Source organism: Eumetopias jubatus, unplaced genomic scaffold (genome assembly GCF_037043125.1).
Source record: "Eumetopias jubatus isolate StellerSeaLion01/CBP00866 unplaced genomic scaffold, mEumJub1_p1.0 scaffold_10, whole genome shotgun sequence".
NCBI lineage: Eukaryota > Metazoa > Chordata > Mammalia > Carnivora > Otariidae > Eumetopias > Eumetopias jubatus.
This window is the reverse complement of record NW_028274816.1, coordinates 49,317,344-49,343,860: the sequence shown is the minus strand read 5'-3', so window position 1 is coordinate 49,343,860 and position 26,517 is coordinate 49,317,344. Positions and strand designations below refer to the sequence as shown.

General features: G+C 36.9%; 2 protein-coding genes across 2 annotated transcripts in view; both read right to left on the bottom strand.

The window, feature by feature from the left end:
- The window catches only part of LOC114198942 (uncharacterized), a 61,360-nt gene extending 36,307 nt beyond the window's left edge, over window positions 1–25,053 (bottom strand). Inside the window, exon 1 of the mRNA XM_028090645.2 lies at window positions 24,999–25,053. Coding sequence (XP_027946446.2) covers window positions 24,999–25,031 — 33 coding nt within the window. The 5' untranslated portion in view covers window positions 25,032–25,053. The remainder of the gene's footprint in view (window positions 1–24,998) is intronic.
- Window positions 137–25,075, bottom strand: LOC148163209 (uncharacterized). Its single transcript, XM_088028470.1, has 2 exons — window positions 24,999–25,075; window positions 137–1,866 (listed from the first exon to the last, which is right to left on the bottom strand). Exon 2 carries the CDS (start codon window positions 1,785–1,787, stop codon window positions 348–350), a length of 1,440 nt encoding a protein of 479 aa, XP_087884596.1. The 5' UTR covers window positions 1,788–1,866; window positions 24,999–25,075; the 3' UTR covers window positions 137–347.
- Window positions 25,076–26,517: the final 1,442 nt, after the last annotated feature.

Sequence of the window (26,517 nt, the reverse complement as noted above, 5' to 3'; positions counted from 1 at the left end):
TTTAAAATAATTTTGAGATGGATCAGTAAGCAAAAGCATTAGGGTTAGCCCCCAAATGAATTTTTTGATGTTTAAAATAAAGGCAAAATACAATAAGCAGTTTTTTTAATTTTTAATATTCACAAGTATGAATTTTCCAAAAATAATGAAAGAATGAATATAGATAGAGTTCTTCAAATTGGTTTTTCTTTTCCTGTATAAATTCTCTCAGATGAAGTGGTAAAGCACAAGTAAGGCATTTGTACCTTAGTTACATTTGTAGTGACACTCCCTAATATGAGTTTTCTTATGTGTCCTGTGTCCTTCCTTAACCACATAATTCTAACATAAATTTCCAATTCACAGAGCTACTCATCAGTATGACTTTTTTTATGTTGCTGAATCTCTGAACCCCTCCCAAAAGCCTTTCCACATTCCTTACATTCATAAAGTTTCTCACCAGTATGAATTTTCTGATGTTGAGTAAGGCTTGAGCCAGTACCAAAATTCTTCCCACATTCCTTACATTCATAGGGTTTTTCACCACTGTGTATTCTCTGGTGCCGGTTAAGAGCTGAACCACTACTGAAGGACTTTCCACATTCTTTACATTCATACGGTTTTTCACCAGTGTGAATTAGCTGGTGTTGGATAAGTTTTGAGCCACTACCAAAGGCCTTGCCACATTCTTTACATTCGTAAGGTTTCTCACCAGTATGAATTCTCTGATGTTGAGTAAGGTCTGAACAACTACTAAAGGCCTTCCCACATTCCTTACACTCATAGGGTTTCTCACCAGTGTGCATTCTTTGATGCTGAATAAGTTTTGAACCACTTCTAAAGGCCTTCTCACAATCCTTACACTCATAGGGTTTCTCACCAGTGTGAATTCTCTGATGTTGAGTGAGATCTGAGCCACTATTAAAAGCCTTCCCACATTCCTTACATATATAAGGTTTCTCACCAGTGTGAATTCTTTGATGTCGAGTAAGGGCTGATCCAAAACTAAAAGCCTTCCCACATTCATTACATATATATGGTTTTTCACCAGTATGAATTCTCTGATGCCGAGTAAGGGCCGAACCACTACTAAAGGCCATTCCACATGCTTTACATTCATAAGGTTTCTCACCAGTATGAATCCTTCGATGTTGAGTAAGGTTTGAACCACTGCCAAAAGCCTTCCCACAATCCTTACATTCATAAGGTTTCTCACCTGTGTGAATTCTGTGATGCCGAGTAAGGGCTGATTCAAAACTAAAGGACTTCCCACATTCCTTACACTCATAAGGCTTTTCACCACTGTGAATTATCTGATGTCGAATAAGGCCTGATCCAAAACTAAAGGCTTTCCCGCATTCTTTACATTCATATGGTTTCTCACCAGTATGAATTCTCTGATGATGAGTAAGGTTTGAGCCACTACCAAAGGCCTTTCCACATTCACTACATTCATAAGGCTTCTCACCAGTATGAATTCTTTGATGGTAAGCAAGGTTTGCACCACTACCAAAGGCCTTGCCACATTCTTTACATTCATAAGGTTTCTCACCAGTATGAATTCGCTGATGTCGAATAAGGACCGATACAAAACTAAAATCCTTCCCACATTCCTTACATTCAAGGAGTTTCTCATCAGTATGTATTCTCTGATGTTGGGTATTGAAAGTGGGCATGTCTTCAGAAGTAAATATCATTTGACTGAAATGTCCTTCCTGAGATTCCTGTTTTCTCTCAAACTGGCTTTTACATTCCCAATCACCTCTGAAACTTGAACACTCAATGCTGTTTTTTATAAGTCTTTCCATTATCTCTCATCAGGATGATTCTATTCCATAAATATCCTTTTTCAGAAATAATTTCTTGGTCTCAACCTTGATTCACAGTCTGAAAGAAAATATAAAAGCAAACATTCACTTTTTTTGTGTTCTGGGAGAAAAAAACTTTAATAGAAATGAAAAGACTTAACTGAAACTAATTTTCATAAAAAGTGAATAGCTTATACAGTTCTTAAATATGATTGGGCAATTTGATCAGTTGAAAAGCAAAGTAAAAAGAAGTCACACTGGAAGGTGAAGGAGATATTTAGGAAAACAGAGTAGTCAGTTGTTCCTAAATAGTAATTTAAATAAAAATCCCCTTCAAACACGGGGACCTTGATAAATATAAAGACATCTAGGCTCTACCCCAATTTTGTTAGAGAATAAATCTAGTGTCATATACATTTTGTAAAATGAGGGTAATTACCATTTAACCCATTTCATAGGGTTGTTTGGAGCATTAAGAAACTACAACTAGAAGGAAAAATCTAGGATAATCAATCAAGTAACAAACATAAATTGCATATAATCTGAAGGAAATAGAAGAGAATGTTACTCCAGATATAGCAATATCCTGATGAAAGATTAATGTGACGAATGAGCACTGCAGAAGGAAGAATCTACGGTGGTTAGAATGTGGCTTATTTATGCCATTTCATAAAATCCACATTTGCCAAGGAAGTCTATGAGGCTAAGCTTGGGAGAACAAAAAAGGGGACTCAGCAAAAGCTACTGTAATTGAGAATCTAGTTTTAAAGTCTGAGAGAAGGGAAGAGCAGATAGAGGTGATACTACTGGCAGATTGCAAGGACGCAAACAGATAAGTATTCTGAACCCCAGCTCCAGTGATTATTGAATGATTCTGAAATCACACAAAATATATTTATGTAGTTGTATAAAGTAACTGCCACAGTGTTTAGTAGCTATTATTTTTGGAAGACCTACATGCCAGAAAAGAGACTAGGAAAAAGAATGGATTTAAAAATATCAATTAAGTCCTTGAGCAAATATATCAAACCCCAAAGGTAAAAACATCTGAGCTCCATTCTCCTCTTATAACACTTACAAAGCAAGATTGTTTGGGGTAGGCCTACATATGTCCTGAAATTGTTCTTTCCATCTCCACTGTCAACAGATGATCCAGGCCAAAATTGTCTTTTATTTGGGCACAAAAGCAGCATTTTATTTAGTTGACTGCCCTTCCAGTTTTACACCCTTAGCAGCCAGAGTGATATTCAGCCTGGCAGTGTTCTGTTAAAAATGCTTCAGTGATTCCCCATTGTCCTTAGGATAAGATCTGTATTCCTTAACTTGGTCTTAACAATTCCTCAGTAATCTGCCTCCTGCCTGCCTCTTCAACCTGATACTTCTCTCCCATCAACAATAAGTTATAGCTACACCGGTCTTCTCAGTTTTTTAAATGCACTAAACTATAATACTCCCCCTCCCCCCACATACACAAAATGATTTCATCTACCCTACATATTTGTCTATACTCTTGGCCTTACCAGTTCCTGGACATTGTTCAGGTCTCTGCTACACGGCATATCCTAATAAAGATCTTTTCTGAATACTCAGTCTTAATTATGCACATCCCACCATTACCTCTCAAAGCACTTTTCCCCCTTTGTTTCCTTCCATTCTTTGTATTCTGTTTTGGTAAGGGTTGATTACACATTTGTCTCCTACAATTGCAAACTTCATATTTGAATGTTTGCTTAATGTCTGTCTTCTACAGTAGAGCCAGCCTTCAGGAAGGAAGGATAATCAAGGCCTGTTACTTTAATTGACTTGAATTCTGGCACATGCGAAAGGATCAAGATACATTTAATGAATGCCTAATATAATAAATTAGTTTCAAAACTTATTATCCTTAAAAATAAACATGTAAAAACAAGATCTCTCTAGAAAGAGAATACTTTCTCTCAAAGAGGACAAGTGGATCACATGCAGTTTTTCCTGCCCTTTTAAAAGCTTCACTAAAACTAATGAAATGGATTTTTTATTTTTTATTTGATTTTAAGATTTTATTTATTTATTTGAGAGAGAGAATGAGACAGAGAGAGAGCATGAGGGGGGGAGGGTCAGAGGGAGAAGCAGACTCCCCGCTGAGCAGGGAGCCCAATGTGGGACTCGATCCCGGGACTCCAGGATCATGACCTGAGCCAAAGGCAGTCACTCAACCAACTGAGCCACCCAGGCACCCCGGATTTTTTATTTTTTAAAGATTTTATTTATTCTTCAACAGAGAGAGAGAGACAGCGAGAGAGGGAACACAAGCAGGGCGAGTGGGAGAGGGAGAAGCAGGCTTCCTGCTGAGCAGGGAGCCCAATGTGGGACTGGATCCCAGGACCCTGGGATCATGACCTGAGCTGAAGGCAGACGCTTAACCACTGAGCCACCCAGGTATCCTGAAATGGACTTTTTAAAAAGGACCAAATGCTCAGGCAAAGAGAATTAAAGTGGAGGTAGAAGCAACAAAACTTTTTAAGTTCGAAAAATAAATGATGACTAACTTAACAAACCAAAGAATGATGAAACCTAACTCAAAAAGTAAAGAAAACCCAGAGGAGGATGATTTATGCTGCAGAATCCCCAGAAAGGCTTTAAAAATGGGGGCACTATGTACCTACGGAAATTTACCAGTTGGCATACAAAAAGTTAAGTCAGGTTCATAGTGTCTGCTCCAAACTCCGGAGAGGCAAATACCATCACATAGTTAAGGAAAATTTACATGTAAGAAAAGATTAAATAAACAAACCCCAAAGAACTTAGAAGAGAAACTACATAAGAAAACAAGAAAAATTTCAGAAACCACTATTAATATCCTAAGAAGGACATGAGAAGTTATTTTTTTACATGGTAGAAAACTAGGATGACATAAAAGGAATGAGATAAAGAAAGAATCTTAGGAAATGAAAATATAAAGTGGGAATAAAAACAAATAATTACAAAGATTAAAATATAAGTGAAAAATCTCTTTTTTTTAAATATTTTATTTATTTATTTGACAGAGAGAAAGTGAGAAAGGGAACACAAGCAGGGGGAGTGGGAGAGGGAGAAGCAGGCTTCCCGCAGAGCAGGGAGCCCGATGCGGGGCTCAATCCCAGGACCCTGGGATCATGACCTGAGCCGAAGGCAGACGCTTAACGACTGAGCCACCCAGGCGCCCCGAAAAATCTCTTTAAAAAGTACAAGAAGATATGCAAATGGAAAACGAATGAAAATTGGAAGGTCATGCAAGGCAGCTCAATATCTAATGGAAAGAGAACATTTTTAAAAGTGTGCTAAGCATCTGCCAAGTGTCAGGCAGGGTGCTAGAAGGAATAAAGCAATCTAAAAATTATCATTTTGAAAGCACCAATATAATCTAATCTAAACATTAATTCAGGCAAGGATTCTCAGTAAATCCTAAAACCAGAAAGTGAATGGTTGTTGAGAAAAAGGATATTCACTGGTCTCATAGTATCACTCCACAGGCTATTTACTAATTATAAAGGGAAAAATATACCTTTATGCTGGGAAGATTTAGTATTCACCACCTTTAACCTTAAGTTAAAAAAACTGGGCATCACCAATAGTGCAACAACCTGTCTCCCAATGTAACGTAATAAAAGGTACACCATCCTACATCCTACGCTTGCCAAATACTTAAGCTGAATCTAAGCCTCCGATTTCCATGAGAAAGCCATCAGACAAATGGAGGTTGTTAAGACAGTCTATAAGAGAACTGTCTGAATTGTCTAAAACATTCAGTGTCATATTAAACAAACAAACAAAAAATGAAAGCCTGTTCTAGATTAAAAGAGACTAAAGAGACCCAACATCTAAAATAATACATGAATCTTGACTGGATCCTAGATCAAACAAACAAGCGACCAAGTAAATGAACAAAAAACATTACATCAGCTAAAAAAAAAAACTTTTTTGGGAACCACTGGAAATACTTGAGCATGAAATGTTTGAGGTGATATTAATGAGTTAATGTAAATTTTCAGATTTGCTATGTCATTGTTATTGTTTGGAAAAATGTCCTTATACCTAGGAAAGGCATGCTAAAAGTATTAAGGGTAAAATGTCCAGAGTCCCCAACTTATTTTCAGATGATTCCAGGGGGTGAGGAATATGTGTGTGCATGAGTGCGTGTGTGTTTAGAAAGATAAAGCAAATGTGGCAAAATGTCAACAATTGGCAATTTTAGGTGATGACTAAATAGGGTATATAGGGTACACTGGAATATTCTTTCAATTTTGCTGTATATTAGAAAATTTTCAAAGAAAACAGAAATTACGGATTGTTTTAGAAAGTAGTATTTAAGAAATTTTCCAGACTTGAAGGACGTGAATCTCCACATTTAATGGACTCACTTGATACCTAGAATAAAGAATAAAAATGATTCACACTAACATATATGTTACATTGGGTTCCAGGACACTAGAAACAAAGAAAAGACCATAAAATATTCCAAAGATTAAAAATAGGGCATAAATAAAAATGCAGGAATGAAAATGGCTTTGGAGTTCTCAATATTCTAAGCCAGAAGTCATAACTACAAAATTATAAAGAAAAGTAATTTCAAGTAGAATTCCTATCCTGCAAAAGAACCAATGTACTGGGTGAAAGAGCCCTTTTCAGATATACTAGAACTCACAAGTTTAACACATTCATCCATTCTTATATGCCACCTATATCAAAAACCAATTCTTATAAAAGACTTTATTTGAGAGAGAGAGAGAGTGTGTGTGCACTAGTGGGGGGGGAGTGGGAGGGACAGAGGGAGAGGGAGAAGCAGACTCTCCACTGAACAGGGAGCCTAATGTGGGGCTCGATTCTAGGACCCTGGAATCATGACCTGAGCTGAAGGTAGACGCTTAACCAACTGAGTCACCCAGGCACCCCAAAAACCAATTTTGACAACTGAAGTTTTCTTGGAGTCAGTCAAAAAACAAGAAGACATGAAATCCAAGAAATAAAAACTCAACACAGAAGATGAACACAGAATTCAAAAAGGCAAAATTTAAAATAACAGTTGGCAGAAAAGAAGAAAGGATTGTAGGAGGGTTGTCTAAACACAGGAACCTGACAGATTTCCCAAAAATTTAGTTATATGGACTACCAGGCATCACCCTCCCTTAAAAAACAGGCAATATTAATAACTTAGAAAATAAATTTGTAGAACAAAGTACACATGACTCATACCTCAGTTATGAATAAATCCATGATAAAGAGTAAAGAAATAAGCCTTATAATGGGAGAAGATATTTATAAAATAGTTACCAAAAACCTAGTATCCAAAATATAAAGACCTTTTTCAAATCACTAATAAGAAGCTAAATGATAAATGATCCAAGAGAAAAGGAACCACTAAATAAATAAGAAGATATCTGTTATATAATAAACAATTTGTCTGGTCTTTGTCCCAGGTTTCTAGATCATAGTTTCTAAAGCCCTTGGAATTTCCCAAGTGATAGAAGTGTCTTTGTTATTGGATCACACCTGAGTTTGTGCTGATGATATAACTCATGGTGTGCCTGTGTATGTAGCTTGAGCATTGGAGGTGGTCAACCCAACCTCTGGGAGAGGGGAGTGAAACTGGAGATTGAGTTCAATCATGCAGCCAATAATTAATCATTCGTGCCACATAATGGAACCCCAATAAAAAGTGTGGACACTGAAGCTCTGTAGAACTTTCTGGCTGATGAACACACTGATGAACCAGAAAGGTAATGTACTCTAATTCCACAAGGAAATTCTACAGAAACTGTATTTGGGTTCCTTCCCAACTTTGCTTATGTATCTCTTCATTTGGCTACTCCTGATTTATATCCTTATTATTTATAATAAAACTTTAATTTTGAGTATAGTGCTTTCCTGAATTCTAAGTTATTCTAATAAAATTATTAAACTTGGTGGGAGGGGGCAGTCATGGGGACCCTTTCTTCCCAACCAGATTTGTAGCCAGTTGGTCTAAGGAAGGGAGAGTAAACAGTTAAAACCTGTGGAGTCTGACACTAACTCAGGGTGGTTAGTGACAGAATTCAACTGAAGTAACCACTTGGGGTTAAAACAGAATAATATCCCACATGCATGGACTGAAAAATTTAGTAGTGTTAAAAGATGGCAAAACTCAAAGCAATCTGCAGATTCAATGCAACCTCTATCAAAATTTCAATGGCGTTTTTGGAGAAATGAAAAGATGATCCTCAAATTCATACAGAATGGGCCCTGAATAGCCAAACAATATTGCAAAAGAAAAACAAAGTATGAAGATTACCTCCTGATTTCAAAACTTACTAACAAAAAGTTATAGTAATCAAAATATTGTGATACTGACACAACTAGCATAGATATATAGACCAATGGGATAGAACTGAGAACCTTAGAAATAAACCTAAATACCTATGACCAATTGGTTTTCAACAGGATGACAAGTCCATTCAAGGGGGAAAGAAACATTTCTTTAACAAATGGTGCTAGGACAACTGGATAAACACATGCAAAAGAATGAAGTCAAACCCTCAATCTCACTTCATATAAAAAATTAACCCATGAAACTGGACCCACTTTCTTAACCTATACACAAAAATAAACTCAACATGGATTAAGGACGTGTAAGACCGTGAGACCAGAAACCATAAAAATCCTAGAAGAGAGAACAAGCATAATTTCTCCAACATCAGCCACACCAACATTTTTCATGATGCTTGTCTCCTGAGGCAAGGAAAATAAAAGCAAAAATAAACTACATCAGAATAACAGCAAAGGAAACAATCAAGAGAACTAAAAGACAACCTACTGAATGGAAGAAGATATTTTCAATATGACATAACCAATAAAGGGCTAGTATCCAAAATATATAAAGGACTTACACAACTCAACACCCCAAAACAAAATAATCCAATTAAAAATTGGGCAGAACCCATGAACAGACATTTCTCCAAAGAAGACTTATAGATGGCCAACCGACACCTGAAAAGATGCTCAACATCACTCATCATCAGAGAAATGCAAGTAAAAACCACAATGAGATATCATCTCACACCTGTCAGAATAGCTAAAATCAGTAACAAAGAAACAAGTGTGGGGCGCCTGGGTGGCTCAGTCGTTAAGCGTCTGCCTTCGGCTCAGGTCATGATCCCAGGGTCCTGGGATCGAGCCCCGCATCGGGCTCCCTGCTCTGTGGGAAGCCTGCTACTCCCTCTCCCACTCCCCCTGCTTGTGTTCCCTCTCTCGCTGTGTCTCTCTCTGTCAAATAAATAAATAAAATATTTAAAAAAAAGAAAGAAAGAAAGAAACAAGTGTTAGCGAAGATATGGAGAAAAAGGAACCTTCGGGCACTGTTGGTGGGAACACAAACCATGCAGACAATGTGGAAAACAGTATGAAGACGCCTCAAAAAAATTAAAAGTAGAATGACCTCAAAAAAATTAAAAGTAGAATGACCGTATGATTCAGTAATTCCGCTAGTGGGTATTTAACCAAAGAATATGAAAACACTAATTCAAAAAGATCTATCACCTCACACTAGTCAAAAAGTCTAAAATTAACAAGTCAGGAAAGGACAGATGTTAAAGGATGCAGAGAAAGGGAAACCCTCGTACACTGTTGGTGGGAATGCAAGCTGGTGCAGCCACTCCAGAAAACAGTATGGAGGTTCCTCAAGAAGTTGAAAATAGAGCTACCCTATGACCCAGCAATTGCTCTACTGGGTATTTACCCCAAAGATACAAATGTAATGATCCGGAGGGGCACCTGTACCCCCAGTGTTTATAGCAGCAATGTCCACAATAGCCTAGATGTCCATCAACAGATGAATGGATAAAGATGTGATATACACACACAATGGAATACTATTCAGCCATGAAAAAAAATTGAAATCTTGCCATTTGCAATGACGTGGATGGAACTAGAGGGTATTATGCTAAGTGAAATAAGTCAATCAGAGAAAGACAATTATCATATGACCTCACTTGTATGTGGAATTTAAGAAACAAAACAGAGGATCATAGGGGAAGAGAGGAAAAAATAAAACAAGATAAAATCAGAGAGGGAGACAAACGAAAGAGACTCTTATTCACAGGAAACAGACAGGGTTGCTGGAGGGGACAGGGTGAGGGGTGAGGTAACTGGATGATGGACATTAAGGAGGGCACATGATGTAATGAGCACTGGGTATTACATAAGACTGATGAATCACTGACCTCTACCTGTGAAACCAATGATACATTATATGTTAACTAATTGAATTTAAATTAAAAAAAATAAAAAAGAAAAGGAAAAATAAGATATTTGCACTCCTATGTTTACTGCAGCATTATTTACAATAGCCAAATTATAGAAGCAACCCAAATGTCCATCAATAGATGAATGGATAAAGATGTGAGATAGATAGATAGATAGATAGATAGATAGATAGATAGATAGATAGATAGACAGATAAATGGAATATTACTCAGCCATAAAAAAGAATAAAATCTTGCCATTTGCAACAACATGGATGGATCTAGAGAGTACAATGCTAGGTGAAATAAGTCAGTCAAAAACAAATACCATTTGATTTCACTCATATGTGGAATTTAAGAAACAAAACAAAGAAAGAAAAAAGAGACAAAAAAAGACTAAAATATACAGAACAAACTGGTGGTTATTGGGGGAGAGGTCAGTAGGGGGATGGATGAAATAGCTGAAAGGGATTAGCAGTATACTTACTGTGATGAGCACTGAGTAATGTATAGAATTGTTGAATCACTATATTGTACACCTGAAACTAATATAACACTGTATGTTAATTGTACTAGAATTTTAAAAAATTTAAAATCCTCTTTCATAAAAATTGGCTTAACATTAAAAAAATTAAGCCAAAATGGATCAATAGCCTAAATATAAGAGCTAACCCATAAAACTTTAAGATTTTATTTATTTATTTGAGAGAGAGAGAGACAAAGAGTGCGAGAGAAAGAGAGAGCACAAGCAGGGTGGAGGGGCAGAGGGAGAGGGAGAAGCAAGCTCCCCAATGTGCAGGGAGCCCAACACGGGGCTTGATCCCAGGACCCGGGGATCATGACCTGAGCTGAAGGCAGACACTTAACCAACTGAGCCACCCAGGTGCCCCTATATCAAACTCTTTTAAGAAAACACAGGGATTTATAAATCTTTATGACCTTGGAATTGGCAATATATTCTTAGTAATTATACTATTACAAGTACTTGGTAAGTATTTCTTATACTTTTCAAAGTACAAGTAATAAAAAAATACATTTTAATTCATCAAAGTTAAAGGTTTTGTGCTTCAAACAGCTAAGGGTGTTTTATGGGGTGAAGAGAATTTTGAAACTAGAGAGAGCTGAGGTATGCACAACATTCTGAAGACAGGTTAAATACCATGGAATTTACACTAACTACAACTGAATTGTATACTTTAAAATGGTTAACTATTAGGTGAATTCACCTAAACAAGAAAAACCTTTGAAAAAAAGAAGCCAAAAGAAAACTGGAATGAAAAGATGCTGTTTCATTACTAATTAAGATATTGTAAATTAAAACCATAATGACAGATCACCATAAATACATCAGATAAAAAGTGTAACGATTCCAAATCTTGGCAAAGATGTGAAGCAGTAGGTAAACATACACTGTTAAAAACAGAATCTCATAGAACTACTCAAACAGTTTGGTATTATTTAGGTTAATATACATATTCCTATGATTCAGCAATTACACTCCTAAGAAAAACATACACTAGAATGTTGATAGCAGCAACAGTTTCTATTAAGAGCAAATAGATGAAAACCCCAATATCCACAAAAAATATATATTGGATAAAGTATGATAAAGTCATACAGCTATTGAAATGAAATAGCATGCAGCAGTGAAAATAAACAAGATACATCTAAACTGTTCCATATGAATTAATTTTAAAAATATTAAAACAAAATTAACAAAACACACAGTATGATTTAATTTATATAAAGTTTAAAAGCTGGCAAAATTATAAAACATTCCTTAGGTTGTCATAAAAAGTTGGTAAAATGGATGTCTATAATAGCAGAGGAATTATTTTTACAAAAGTCTTTTTAATGGTTACACCTCAGTAGCAAGTAAAAAAAGATTAATTTTGTTTGGGCAGGCAGAGGGATTCGAGGTAACAGCAAAGTATTTTTTAAACTGTGTGATGGTTATATGGGTCATTATTTTAAAAATATATTTTTTGATCAAATATTACTGTTTTTTTTTTTAAGATTTTATTTATTTGACAGAGAGAGACAGAGTGAGAGAGGGAACACAAGTAAAGGGAGAGAGGGAGAAGCAGGCTTCCCGCGGAGCAGAGAGCCTGATGTTGGGCTCGATCCCAGGACTCTGAGATCATGACCTGAGCTGAAGGCAGACACACTACTGAGCATCTCTGTGAGCGTGTTTTTGAATGAGTTCAACATTTAAATAAGTAAATTGACTTGTGAGTAAATGACTGAGTAAAGCAGATTGCTCTTCCTAACGTGGGTAGGCCTCATATAATCAACTGAAGGCCTGAACAGAACAAAAGTCTGATCCCCCAGTGAATAAAGGGAATTTCTCCTGCATGACTGCTTTCTAGCTGGGCCATCGGTTTTCCTCCTGCATTTAGACTCAAACTGAAACAGTAGCGCTTCCCAGATCTCAAGCTTGCTGGCCTTTGGACTGGAACTCTACCATCAGCTCTTCAGTTCTCTAGCTTGTGGACTGTAGATCTTGGGGCTTGTCAGTCTCCATTATTGCATGACATAATTCCTTATTATATATTTATATATTTGCCATCGGTTCTGATTCCTTGGAGAATCCGACTAACCTCCCCCCCATCACAGTATATATACACAAAGCATATATACACAAAGTATATATCCACATATATGTGTGTGTGTGTGTTAAGTAAGAATCATTGTACGTGTACAGCACTATTTAGCGAGACTAATCTTGCTTTTCTTAGTACAACTGAAGAGTTTGAGACAATTCAAGAAAACTGCCTTTCCCTAAGTGAGAATAAACTTCCATTTTGTCCATGATATGTTAGCTAATTTTATTTATTTTTTATTTTTTATAAAGATTATTTATTTATTTGACAGAGAAAGACACAGCGAGAGAGGGAACACAAGCAGGGGGAGTGGGAGAGGGAGAAGCAGGCTTCCCGCCGAGCAGGGAGCCCAATGTGGGGCTCGATCCCAGGACCCTAGGATCATGACCTGAGCCGAAGGCAGACGCTTAACAACTGAGCCACCCATGCGCCCCGCTAATTTTATTTTTTTATCTTTCCTGGAGATTTAGATCCAAACTATCTTGGTTAAGATCATTGGCTCTGAAGTCTGAGAAACCCAGCTTTCAATCCAGGTCCTAAAATCTAGGTCCCAACACTTATGTCCTTGGGTGAATTATTTGCCCCACTAAAACTCAGTTTCCTCCTCTATAGAATATTGGCAAAAAATTTATCAGTTTCTAAGGTGCTATATATAGTACCTTGAACATAATAAAGCTCAAGAAATGGCATTTTCATTTATCAATTATCCCCATCTTATTATGCTATAGTTATTTTGTGTAAGTCCACAAAATCAAATAAAAAGTGTTCTGTTGGACATTTCATCCAGTGAATTGCCAGATAACCTATTATTTTTTTGCTCCTGATTTTCTATTATAATTGTATCAGAATTTCATTTTAAATCTTATTGTTTTAAGATATCACAACTTTATATAATGATTTAACATATACATAAGTGGCAATATATGACAAGCATACCAATATTGGGGAAGGGAGTACTACATTCTTCTTTTATGTTCAAAATCTATATATGATTTGAGAAACAGAGACACAAATTCCTCCTGAGGTAAGTCATCTTTTTTGGATGTCTCTAAACTCCTCTTTCTGACTGCACCAACAAGAGCCAAAGGAGGTTATTCTCTATAAATGGTGCTGTATCTCTAGAGTTAAAAATACTTTGCCTGAAGTTGTAATGGGTCATCACTGTTGGCTTCTGTCCCAGAGACCTAGATCTATGTAACTTTTTAAAAAATTTTATTTACTTAAGCAATCTCTACACTCAACATGGGGCTCCAACTCACAACCCCAAGATCAAGAGTCTCATGCTCTTCCGACTGAGCAGCCAGGTGCTCCTAGATCTATAGAACTCAGAAAAATCAGTTGGTGTTCATTGGTTCAGCTAGCAAGGCTCTCAAATGTCTTATCCTTCCCAAAGGTCCCATCTGATTATACAATAATCAGTGAACAGAGATTGATCTAGTTTTAAATTAGCATTGTATCATGATGTATTTAATTTTTTTTTTTTGCTTTTCAGAGAAAAGCACAGCCAACTTAACCCAATCTATTTGTATAATATACTTTAAAGAATTACCCTTTATTTAAAAAAAAAAGTCAAAATGAGTATTTAGAAAATTGTTAGAGCTTACTATACTTTCCTTTGTCTTTTTGCAAGAAGTAGTCATGTTATATATACATATATATAAAGGACACCCTCCTGGGCATATTTCATGGTCTCCTGGACATAGCACTGTGTTGTTGAAGGTGCACTGATGGGCAATAAAGACAGTGCTCCATATGTCACATTTATCTTCTCATCTCTTGGAGACCTGGGGGGAATACACTTTACTAAATTCAAACCTAGAATATATTTTATACATGTCTGAATGTACAAAACTTTTTTTAACTTCAAATAAAAAAAAACAGAGAGTACATTCCCCAATTTATCTGATAAAACTAGTATAGCCATGATGCCAAATAAGAAAATGACTATAAAAGAGAATAATTTCAGGCTGATTTAACTTATGAATATAGATATAAATATTGAAAACAAAATTCTAGTCAACAATACAGTAAGTAACAAAAAAGAAAAGGTTATAACTAAGTTTATTTTATTCAAGGAAGATAAGATTCCTCTAACATTAGAAAATATATTAACATAATTAACTTTGTTAACCGATTAAAGAGAAAAAGCACAATTACTTCCAATAAACAATTTGATGAAATTCAACATCCAATTATTAAACAGAAAAAAAAGAACTTAAAAACCTGTGAGTAGAAGGAAATTTCCTTATACTGATGAGTGGTACCTATAAAATACAGGAAAGAACATACTAAATGATGAAAAAGTTAAGTGCATGTCCTTAAAAGTTATAGCAAGTAAAATATATAAATCACTGGAAAGCAAGAAACAAAACTGATGTTTGCAGATCTTATGATTGCCTACAAGGAAAAAATGCAAAAGATTCTCTAACAGATTGTTATATTTAGTAAAAGATTTTGCAGAACTCTCAGAAATAAACCAGAAAACAAAGGCCAACTGCATCTCTACATACCAGCAACAAAGTTAGAAAAATACATTTTATTTAGGGGTGTCTGGCTGGCTCAGTCAGTAGGGCGGGCAACTCTTAATCTTGGGATCATGAGTTTGAGCCCCACATTGAGTATAGAGGTTACTTTAAAAAAATAAAATATAGGGGCGCCTGGATGGCTCAGTCATTAAGCGTCTGCGTTCGCCTCAGGTCATGGTCCTAGGGTCCTGGAATCGAGCCCCACATCAGGCTTCCTGCTCGGAGGGAAGCCTGCTTATCCCTCTCCCACTCCCCCTGCTTGTGTTCCTGCTCTCACTATCTCTCTCTCTGTCAAATAAATAAATAAAAAATCTTTAAAAAAATAAAATATGAAAATGAAAATACATTTTATTACAAATAGTACCAAAGCAAAGTACTTAGAAATGTATAATATGTGAACAGAATTATAAAAGTGGACTGAGATATTAAACAACACCTAAATATATGGAAATGTCATTTCTTATTAAAAGGAAGCATCAATTTTGTAAAGTCATCAATTCTCCAGAGTAATCTATACATTTATTGCAATTGTAATAAAAATCACAAGTTTTTCATGGATCTTGACAAGATGATTTTCTAACTTACATATAGAAGACTAAGGGACACTCCTTAAAAATAAGCTGGAAGGACTCACTCTATCAGATGTCAAGACTTACTAGAAAACAATACTCACTGACTGTGGCATTGGCACAGAGAAAAAATTAGATAACTATGGCACAGAAGACTGAGCCAGGAATACACTCACATACATATGGAAACTTATGATCGGACAATCCTGGCACTGCAACTCTTCCAGATTAAAGAAGACTGAAAGAGAGATGATACTAAATTCAATCTGTGATCCTAGACTGTATCCTGGACAGTGCCTGGGAACAGAGGATGAGGGCACAGTGAGTACTACAAAACAACATTATTAGGACCAGTGAAAAATCTTGAATATAGATCGTTAAATAAGAGTACTGTAATTGTTTAAATTTCTTATTTTAATAAGTGTACTGTGGTCATGCAAGAGAATACTTTTGTTCTGAGAAAATAACACACTGACATGTTTAAAAGTAAAGAAGCAAATTTCCACAACTTTTTTTTTTTTAAGATTTTATTTATTTATTTAACAGAGAGAGTGAGAGAACACAAGCAGGGGGAGCACCAGAGGGAGAGGGAGAAGCAGGCTCCCCGCTGAGCAGGTAGCCCAATGCAGGGCTCGATCCCAGGACCCTGGGATCATGACCTGAGCTGAAGGCAGGCGCTTAACCGACAGCCACCCAGGCGCCCCTCCACAACTTATTCTTAAATAGTTCAGGTAAAACGTGTGCATTGTGCATGTGTGTGTGGGCATACACATATAGAGAGAGAACTACAAGCACATACAGGAATGATCATGCAAATGGGGCAAAAGTAAACTGTTGGTGAATCTGAGTAGAGTACACAAGAATACTTTGTACTATTCTTTGTAACTTCACTGTAAGTTTGAATTTAATAAAAATTTAAAAGTAATCCAAAACAAGACATATTACTAAATAATTCTCAAGTTAAATATGAAACTAAACAGAAATACAAAATACCTAGAAATGAAGTGAAAATGAGACCAATGTATTTTTTAAAAATCTTGACACAGAAAATTACAAAGAAAAAATTAATAACATTAAACTTCAAAAAATAAAACTGATCTGAATTCAATATTGTAACAAAATGGCAGGAAAGGATATAAAAACAGAATACAAAAGTTTTAAAACTTGTAAGTCACAAAACTCAAAACTTGCTTTTGAAAAGCATGAAGACTGCTGATAAAACATGAAAACTGGTGTTTTATGTTTTCTCCCAAAACACCACTAAAATGACCAAACAATGATAGTTTCATAACATTATTGCTGGCAAGAACGCAGGTATGACCTATATTGTTGCCTGCCTCCTTCAAACTCATCCCTCCCCTACCTACTTGCTACACAATGGTTTTGGTTTTGGTTTTTTTGATAGTTACAGTACTCAGCTCTAGAAAATGAATCATGATTTCCCTAGGTCAGTGGTTCCTAACTCTGACTGCAATTAGAATTAACTGGGTAGCTTTCAAAAAATTCTAGAGCTTGAACACCACTTCAGACCAATTAAATCTCAATGTTTTTTCTTGTCACTTTGTACGAGCATTTAAGTCATTAATTCACAACTGTGATAGCATACTAGAATCATCTGGTGCTCTTTTAAAAATGATAATGCTCAGGCCATATCCCAGATGAATTAAATCAGAATCGCTGTGGGCATGACCCAGACATCAGTAACCATGGTTAAGAATGACTAGCATAAATTAAAAAAAAAAAAATGCAAGTTCGTTTTTGCACCTCATGTAGCCATAAGTAAACTAACCAGAAGTGGAGAAACAGGTTCTGTCAGAGAGAGTTAGGCGTACTATGAAGTGAAGAAGCTATTGTGAAGTTTAACTTGTAAATATTTACTGAAGTTTAAAATATGTGTATTCTATTATCCCCATAATTTCACTTTTAGTATATACCTTAGAGAAGGCCTATACATAAATGTTCATTGGAACAGTGATTGCCACCGTGATAACTATATGAAACTAAATGTTTAAAAACCAGAAAATGATTAAACATACCACAGTACTACAAAATATGGCCTTACATGAAGCAATTAAAGTGAGGTAGTTCTATACTTATGTGTACAATTCCTCACACAGAATGAAAAACCAAGTTTCAGAATGGTAACAATAACTACCAAATGACTGACACTAAGTGAATGATCTGAGTGAATGTTCTAAGAATCCTGTTCTAAGGATTTTACATGAACCAACTCAAACCTTGGACCAACCCTATAAGGCAGTTACTTTCCACATTTTGCGGCCTATACTTATTATTCTCTTTATATAGATATACTTTTATGTGAGAAACAATACCATATACATGTGTGCATATATTTAAATGCATAGAATAAAGGTAAAAAGGATAAATAATTAACTTGGAACAGGGGCTATCTTTGGGTACTTCAGGTAGATACCTGGGAATGGAGACTGTGGTCACATGGGATGTGAGCCCCTCCATGACATATAGATTATTTTTATAAGAAAAATACATAATTATGATTTAACTAAAAACAAAATTAAAAAAGGAAAACACTAGCATTCAGGCTAAGGAGATACTTGTTTATAAAGGCAACAGTTTGGGGGCACCTGGGTGGCTCAGTCGTTGGGCGTCTGCCTTCAGCTCAGGTCATGATCCCAGGGTCCTGGGATTGAGCCCACATCGGGCTGCCTGCTCAGTAGGAAACCTGCTTTTCCCTCTCCCACTCCCCCTGCTTGTGTTTCCTATCTCATTGTGTCTCTCTCTGTCAAATAAATAAATAAAATCTTTAAAAAAAAAGGCAATAGTTTGTAAGCAAACCATATTCAACAAAAGGGGCTTGATAAGATGCTAACATTATGAGACCATTACAACTCATGATAAAGATAAATGTGTAAAAGCATGACAGTTGTTCATAATGTATTTTGGCATGATAAAGATGGGTTACAGGTCAGTGGCCATAGTATGATCACATTAAAGAAAGAATTCTAAGCATTTGCTCTAACAATTTGACAGCAGTCTTTAACTGATAGGACTACAGATGACCTTTGCCTTTTATTTCTGCTTCTCTGTATTTTCTAAATTTGTTGTAATAAAGAATTATTTTGTAATGAAAGAAACAGAGAATACAGCTATTTTCAGGAAAAAAAAGTGACATATTTGATCAGGCATTCAAAGATTTGTAAAAGGAAATGATCTTAACATGGCAGAGGTACAAGCACAGAGACATAAATTTTTAAAATATTTAATAGATAATACAACCCACTTAAATAATATAACACCAAGTAGACAATGCAAAGTAATGGAAAAGGAAATAAGTTATTACTAGATAAAAGACACTGGAACAATACTGAGTAAATGAAAAAAATGAATTTAGATCCCCAAAACACAGCAAAACAAATTTAAAATGGGTTAAAAGTTATGTTTATAAGAGAATTAATATGTATAATCCTGGCTCTCAATGATTTACAAAGCATTTGGGGAGCAAAATTTGCCTAAGATCCTTTGGAGAATAAAGCTGGACACATCATGTTCCCTGATTTTAAAGTATATTATTGTTTTGATATAGTAATCAAAACAGTATGGTATTGGCATAAAAACAGACACACAGATCAGTGGAATGGAATACAGACTCAGAAATAAACCCATGGACCACAAACCCAGAAATAAACTATGGCCAATTAATTTCAACAAAGGAGCCATAAATATACAAAAGGGAAAGGACAGCCTGTTTAATAAATGGTGTTGGAAAAACTAGACAGCCACATGCAAAAGAATGATTATTATCTTACACCATACAAAAAATTAACTCAAAATGGATAAAAAGGCTTGAACATAAAACCTGAAACCATAAAATTCCTAGAAGAAAACAGAGGCTGTTAGCTCCTTGACACTGGTCTTGGATATGATATTTTGGATATACCTCCACAAGCAAAGGCAACAAATGCAAAAATAAATGAGTGGACTATATCAAACTAAAAAGCTTCTGGGGGCGCCTGGGTGGCTCAGTCGTTAAGCGTCTGCCTTCAGCTCAGGTCATCATCCCAGGGTCCTAGGATCGAGCCCTGCATCAGACTCCCTGCTCGGCGGGAAGCCTGCTTCTCCCTCTCCCACTCCCGCTGCTTGTGTTCCCTCTCTCGCTGTGTCTCTCTCTGTCAAATAAATAAAATCTTTAAAAAAAAAAAACTTCTGAATAGGGTGCCTGGGTGGCTCATTCGTTAAGCATCTGCCTTCGGCTTTAGGTCATGATCCCAGGGTCCTGGGATCGAGCCCCACATCAGGCTCCCTGCTCGGCGGGAAGCCTGCTTCTCCCTCTCCCACTACCCCTGCTTGTGTTTCCTCTCTCACTGTGTCTTTCTCTGTCAAATAAATGAATAATAAAATCTTAAAAAAAAAAAACCTTCTGAATAGCAAAGTAAATCATCAACAAAATAGAAAGGCAACCTACTGAAAGGGAGAAAATATTTGCAAATCATATACCTGATAAAGGGGTATATGATAATATCCAAAATATATAAAAAGTAATACAACTCAATAGCAAATAAACATTCTGATTTAAAAAATGGACAGAAGTTTTTTTTTTTAAGATTTTATTTATTTATTTGAGAGAGAGAATGAGATAGAGAGAGCATGAGAGGGGAGAGGGTCAGAGGGAGAAGCAGACTCCCTGCCGAGCAGGGAGCCCGATGCGGGACCCGATCCCGGGACTCCAGGATCATGACCTGAGCCGAAGGCAGTCGCTTAACGAACTGAGCCACCCAGGCGCCCTGGACAGAAGTTTTGAATAAACATTGCTCCAAAGAAGACATACAGATGACCAATAGTACATGAAATGATGCTCAACATTACTAACCATCAGGGAAATGCAAATTAAAACTACAATGAGATATCATCTTACAACTGTTAGAGTGGCTATTATCAAAAAGATAAGAAATAATCTGTTGAGAAGGATATGGAGAAAAGGGAACCCTTTTGCCCTGCTGGTGGGAATGTAAATTGGTGTAGTCACTATGGAAAACAGTATGGAGGTTTCTCAAAAAATTAAAAATAGAATACCGTATGATCCAGCAAACTTCTGAATATTATCCAAAGAAAATGAAAACACGAACTCAGAAAGATATATGCACCCCCATGTTCACTGCAGCATTGTTTACAATAGCCAAGATATGGAAACAATCTCAGTGACCAACAATGGATGACTAGAGATTATCAGAATATTATTCAGTCATAAAAAAGAATGAAATCTTGCCATCTGTGACAACATGGATGGACCTTGAGGTCATTATGCTAAGTGAAGTAAGTCAGATAAAAGTAAATACCATATACTTTCACTTATAAGTGGAATCTAAACAAACAAATAAAAGCCAAGCTCGTAGACATAGAGAACAGATTGGTAGTTGCCAGAGACTGGGGGTGGGGGTGTGAAATGGGTAAAGGGGTTCAAAAGGTACAAACATCCAGCTATAAAACAAATAAGTCATGAGTAGTAAATAATACTGCACTGCATATTTGAATGTTGCTAATAGACTAAATCTTAAAAAAATCCTCATCACAAGAAAAACTACATATGGTGATGGATATTAACTAGACTTACTGTGGGGTCATTTCAAAATATATACAAATATCAAATCATTATCTTGTACTTCTGAAACTAATATAATGTTACATGTCATTTATACCTCAATTTAAAAAAAAAAATCCTTTGGGAACCACCAAAAGGCCTTTAGTTAAGTGCTTTATACTGTAATTGATATAGAGGTCCCAAGAATGAGAAGTAAAGGAGAAAGGGAGCTAACATTTCTTGAACTTCTGATGTGTACCAAGTGTTCTACACATATCTTATTTCATTCTCAACATGAAGTGAGAATAAGAACCTCTCATTTCGGGCACCTGAGTGGCTCAGATGGTTAAGCGTCTGCCTTCAACTCAGGTCATGATCCCGGGGTCCTGGGATCGAACCCTGCATCGGGCTCCCTGCTCAGTGGGGAGCCTGCTTCTCCCTCTGCCTCTGCCTCTCTCTCTCTCTCTCTGACTCTCATGAATAAATAAATAAAAAACATTAAAAAAAAAAAGAACCTCTCATTTACAGGTTAAACAGCTCACAGGTGGTGCAGCTGAGATCAGAAGCCACATGTGATACTAGAGCCCATGCTTTTTACACCATGTTACAGAGAGACCAGTATAGGTAAACTAATCTGAGAGATGATGTCTTTTTTTAATTATTATTCTGAAGAAGCCTATATTTAAACTAAAGAGAATAGATGGCAAAGATGCAAATGCAAAAACTATCTGACAAAGGACAGCAGAAGGTAGGGGCAAGAGGAAAGGACAATTAAAAAAGAAATATAATATGGAGAGAACAGTAAAGGGTACCATAAAAAGCAGAACTGATTGGACCAGAATGTTATTAAAATAAAAATTTTAGACAATAGATATCTACATCTGTACCTAAGGCTATACCTATTTTTTAAAAATTTTAAAGATTTTATTTATTTATTTGAGAGACAGAGAGAGAGCACAAGCTGGGGGAGAGGCAGAGGGAGAGAGAGAAGCAGGCTCCCTGCCTGATGCGGGGCTTGATCCCAGGATGCTGGGATCATGACCTGAGCTGAAGGCAGACGCTTAACCAACTGAGCCATAGAGGCGCCCCTTTTTTTAATTTTAAGTAATTTCTACACCCAACGTGGGGCTTGAACTCACAACCCCAAGATAAAGAGTTGCATGCTCCACTGACTGAGCCAGTCAGGAGCCCCCTACCTAATTTTTATATCCCCACTTCCAAAAATGTATTTGAGGAGGCAAAGAATTAAAGAAAAAAAAATTCTAATCATACACAACGATCATAGGTAACAGGTACTCAATATCATAAACACAGGCTAAAATTATTACTATGACTGATCATTATTTAAAGTGTTCAGATTCCTGGCAGTCAAATGCAAAAGGGAAATACTATACAATGGATTATATGGTTCCTATTTGCCTAGGGAGATAAGCAAGACCTTGTTGAGAAAACCTTAAGAAGACTAAAACAACTGAGAGGTTCATGTTATTAGAAGATTCACCAAATTTCTACTCACACAATTATAGATACAATGCAATTCAATCTAAATCACAAAAGATGTTTGAGTGGAACCAAGCTATTTCAAAAAATTTATATGGAAATGCAGAGGAACACAAACAGCCAAGATACTCTTGCTCCAAATATTATAAAGTCAGAGTGAATAAAATATCATGATATTGCTGCAAGGAGAGAAAAATAGAGCAATGGAACAGAATATAATGTCCAGAAATAAACATAGACATATATGATCACTTGACTTTTTACTAAATGGCACTGCAGATCAGTGTAGAAAAGATGAACTTTACAATAAATGATACTGGAACAACTGGATATACATATGGGGGATAAAATGAAATTACATCACTACCTACAGAAATCAATTCCAGGTAGTGTAAAGACCCACATGTTAAAGCCAAAGAGTGGAAAGCTTTTAGAAGAGAACATAAGAAATTTTCATTACCTCAAGGTAGCAGAAAATTTCTTAAATAACACTAACCACTGAAAAAGATTTCATAACATTTAAATCCCAAACCTCTATTCATCAAAAGGCAACAGAATGAAAAACCAAGCCAGAGAGAAGAAAATGTTTAGTCACTATTATACAGAAGATATACATATAGATAGATAGATAGATACATATAAATATATATATATATATATCTGCTTTAATCAGAGAAAAACAACCCAATTAAAAATTGGAAAAACATTTCAACAAGCATTTTACAAAAGAGGATATCCGGCTGGGCAAGAATTTGTGTTCAGTTTCATTGAAAATCAAGGAAATATCAATTAAATGTATAATTAATAACATTAGACATCCACCAAATTGGCAAAAATTTAAAAGTACGATGATGCCAAGGGCAGGCACGGATATGGAGCAAAAGGAATCTTTATAAACAGTTGATACAAGTAAAAACTTGCACAGTATATTTTTTTTAAAGAATTTATTTATTTCTTTATTTGAGAGAAAGAGAGCACCTAGAGGGAGAGGGAGAAGCAGACTCCTCACTGAGCAGGGAGCCCAATGTGGGGCTCGATCCCAGGACCCTGCGATCATGACCTGAGCCGAAGGCAGACTGACTGAGCCACCCAGGCACCCCTTGCACAGTATCTTTAGAGAACAGTTTGACATTGTCTAGTAAAACTGAAGACATATAAACTCTATCCCTCAGCAATTTAATCACAATTTTAGTGTATATGCTAAAGAAATGCAAGCAGAGATGTACCAAAATATGTGCAAAATATTCATAGTCACATCGCTTCTAATAGTCAAAAACTGGAAGCAAGTCGTATATCCATGAAAAGTAGACTGGATAAGCAGTAAATTGTGATGCTATCATGCAAGATTATATACAGCAATGGAAAAAAATGAACTGTAGTTACAGGAAACATGAATGAAGCTCATATTTTTTTATGAAAAAAGACACAAAAGAATGTCTATTCATACAAAGAAAACACATAAACTAAACCTATGGTTTTGGAACTCATACACTGAAGTTCTAATGAAAGGCAAAGAAATGATCACAGTGGTCATCACCAGAGGAACACAATTGTTTATGATTGTAGAAGGGTACAACAGAGGTTTCTTTAGAGATGGCTGTATTCTATTTCTTAGGTACTCCCTATTGTGAGTATAATTATGTATTAAATGGCACAAATGAGTAGGATATACCTTTTCTGTATCTAATTTGAGAGCAAAAAAAAAAAAAGCCACAGGCATTCAAATAAATATGAACTTCTAAAAATGTTTCAAATATTAAATCATGTGGGAAAATACTTAAATATAATTTTATGTAAAAATGTAGGTTATAATGGTAAATGTTGAATGAATTCAATTTTTAAAAATCACATTTTATATACATACATAAAACAGACCAGGAAGAAAATACAAAAAAGTTAGCTTTGGTTTTAGCTGGGAATTGAAATTTTCTTCAAAAGATGTACTTCTGAAATTATTTAAAATAGTCATGTCTTACTTTTATAAATAGAAATAGTATTTTTAAAAAAAGACAGCATAAAGTAAAATTAAACCATTTGACAAATTAGTAAGAGAAAATCAGGTGCCTGTGAGGGCTTAGGGTTTGCAGCCAATCACATTTTCTCAAAGGGTAAATTCCAGGGAGCAAATCACCTGATGGGCAAGAATTTTCAAGAGGAGAAAAGCAAGTCAAGTCCTGACAAAGAAAAGGGGATTTCCGGAAACAAGGGGAAACCACAAACTACCTTGCAGGAGCCTTGTGGATGTTCAACAGCCATTCTTTACTCCACTCTGGAAGCCTCTGTGCAAGCAAAGCAGAGCTGAGGAAGAAGAAAGGAGTCAGGAAACATCAGATTCTTCGGCGAGCCCAGGTCAACCAACCGCCCACCACCTATAAATGTAGGTCTAGGTCAGGCAAGACTAGGGCGTCCTGTTCAATACCAGCATCAAGACAAGAGCAGGGTCACTGCAGTTCTGGGCAGAATTTGTCCCCGAGCTCACAGAGGTCCCCCGGGAGCAGAGCGCTGGAGTCACAAAGGTAGACAAAGGCGTCCCACACTACAGTGCTATACGGACACACAGTCCCACAAACTCAACCACGGGGATAGAGGCACCCCCAAACCTAAACACAACTGGCTGCACATGGTCACACAAGCATACACACCACGGGGACACAGTCACAATCGCATAGACACCCCACACACTCACATTCCCACTGCCACACTTCATGGGGACACAGTGACAACGAATTGACACGCACCCTACACCAATAATATCACAAATACATACACCATGGGTAAACACAATCACAGATCTCACAGTTAAGGCATCCCACACCCACAGTTCAAAAATGGTCATAAACACACACGCACCATGAAGACACCCAGTTTTACAACCGCGGTCAAAGAACACTACACTCGCAAAAATCCTGTCACACAATTAAACCGCATCACACATGAGCAATCGTAACAGCAAATCAAGCCCTCCTCCCCGCCCTCACAGTTCCGTACACACGCTCACAGTGACACAGAGACACAGTCACATTTAGACACACACCCTCCTCACAATCTCCCCTGCTCAGCTGGCTCCCCTACACACCCCGCACAGTCCAGAGGTTCCAGACACGCCGGCTCCAACCCCGGGTTCCCGGCCACCTCACCTATGCCTCCTTCGGTAGGGTCAGCACCCCCTCTACTCTACTTGGAACAAGTCGAAAGCGGCAGCTACCACAGCGCCCGGAGGCCGTTTGCCCCAAGCCGCCAGAAGATCCCGCCCACTCCTCAGGAGAGGGGCTAGTTCTCGCGGGAGGGATACTGAGCCTAGAGGCATCTGGGAGATGTAGTACAGATGTAACGACAGGTTGCTAAAAAGCGGTCTCCTGGATATGTCGACTCCCCGGTGGCAAAGAGCCTGGACTCACCCAAAACTGTGTCTTCCCGCTGAGCAGCGCACCGGGGGCTTCCGCGAGTGTCAGCTGACTAGGATTCCGTCGACCAAACTGGAGTCAGGCTCCTCTGAGTTCTCCTCTTGACTGGGTCTCGTCCTTGACCTGCTGACCCTAGTTCAGCAAGAATCCCACTGCTTTTGATATTTCACCAAGCTCCTCTTAGTAATTTGCTATCCACTGACTCCCTCACCCTGCCCCTTGGATATAAATCCCAGCTACTGTTATATATTGAGTTGAGTTCAGTCTCTCTTCTCCACTGCGACAATCTAATAAAATCTTCCTTACCTGTTTAACTTGCCTGGTGCAGTTTTTCGTTG

Excerpts from the sequence above, each read along its gene's own strand:
- LOC148163209 (XM_088028470.1), bottom strand. The coding sequence starts at position 1,787 with ATGGAAAGACTTATAAAAAACAGCATTGAGTGTTCAAGTTTCAGAGGT.